The 505-nt window shown below is 13.9% G+C and overlaps 1 protein-coding gene across 1 annotated transcript in view; it reads right to left on the reverse strand.

Moving 5' to 3' along the window:
- The window catches only part of PGSY75_0727500 (hypothetical protein), a gene marked incomplete at both ends in the record, with an annotated part of 2,094 nt that extends 1,942 nt beyond the window's left edge, over positions 1 to 152 (reverse strand). Inside the window, one exon of the mRNA XM_018785110.1 lies at positions 1 to 152. This exon is cut by the window's left edge and continues 1,942 nt beyond it. Within this exon, the coding sequence (XP_018642611.1) occupies positions 1 to 152 (152 nt within the window).
- Between the last annotated feature and the right edge of the window lie 353 nt (positions 153 to 505).

A 505-nucleotide genomic window follows, 5' to 3' on the forward strand; every position in this document is an offset into this window, starting at 1 on the left:
TTTTTGGAGTTATATTCCTTTTTTTGAATAGACCATCTATTGTTCAGTTTGATCAAGAAATTATTACATATAACTTTTACACATCTGATATAATATATGTGACTACTAACATGGATGAGTATTAAAATAATAAAGAAATAATTGATATTCATTATATGTAATTATAATTATGTGTCATAAGTTTATACTCCTCTTCCCTTTAAAACATTTTTATATATATAAACATGATTAATTATAATGAGCTCTTTATCAAAAAAAAAAATAAAAAATAAAACACAAAAAAATATAAAAAAATTATATATATATATATATATATAATAAATGGAATATATAAAAAAATAATCATAATAGTATAAAGAAATCTTATTTTTTAGAACCGAAAGAGTTTCCAAAAAAAAAAAAAAAAAAAAAAAAAAAAAAAAAAAAAAAAAAAAAAAAAAAAAAAAAATATATATAAATATATATTTTAATATATTTTTTTTTTTTTTTTTTTTTTTTTTTTTTT

This window comes from Plasmodium gaboni, chromosome 7 (assembly GCF_001602025.1).
Source record: "Plasmodium gaboni strain SY75 chromosome 7, whole genome shotgun sequence".
Lineage (NCBI taxonomy): Eukaryota > Apicomplexa > Aconoidasida > Haemosporida > Plasmodiidae > Plasmodium > Plasmodium gaboni.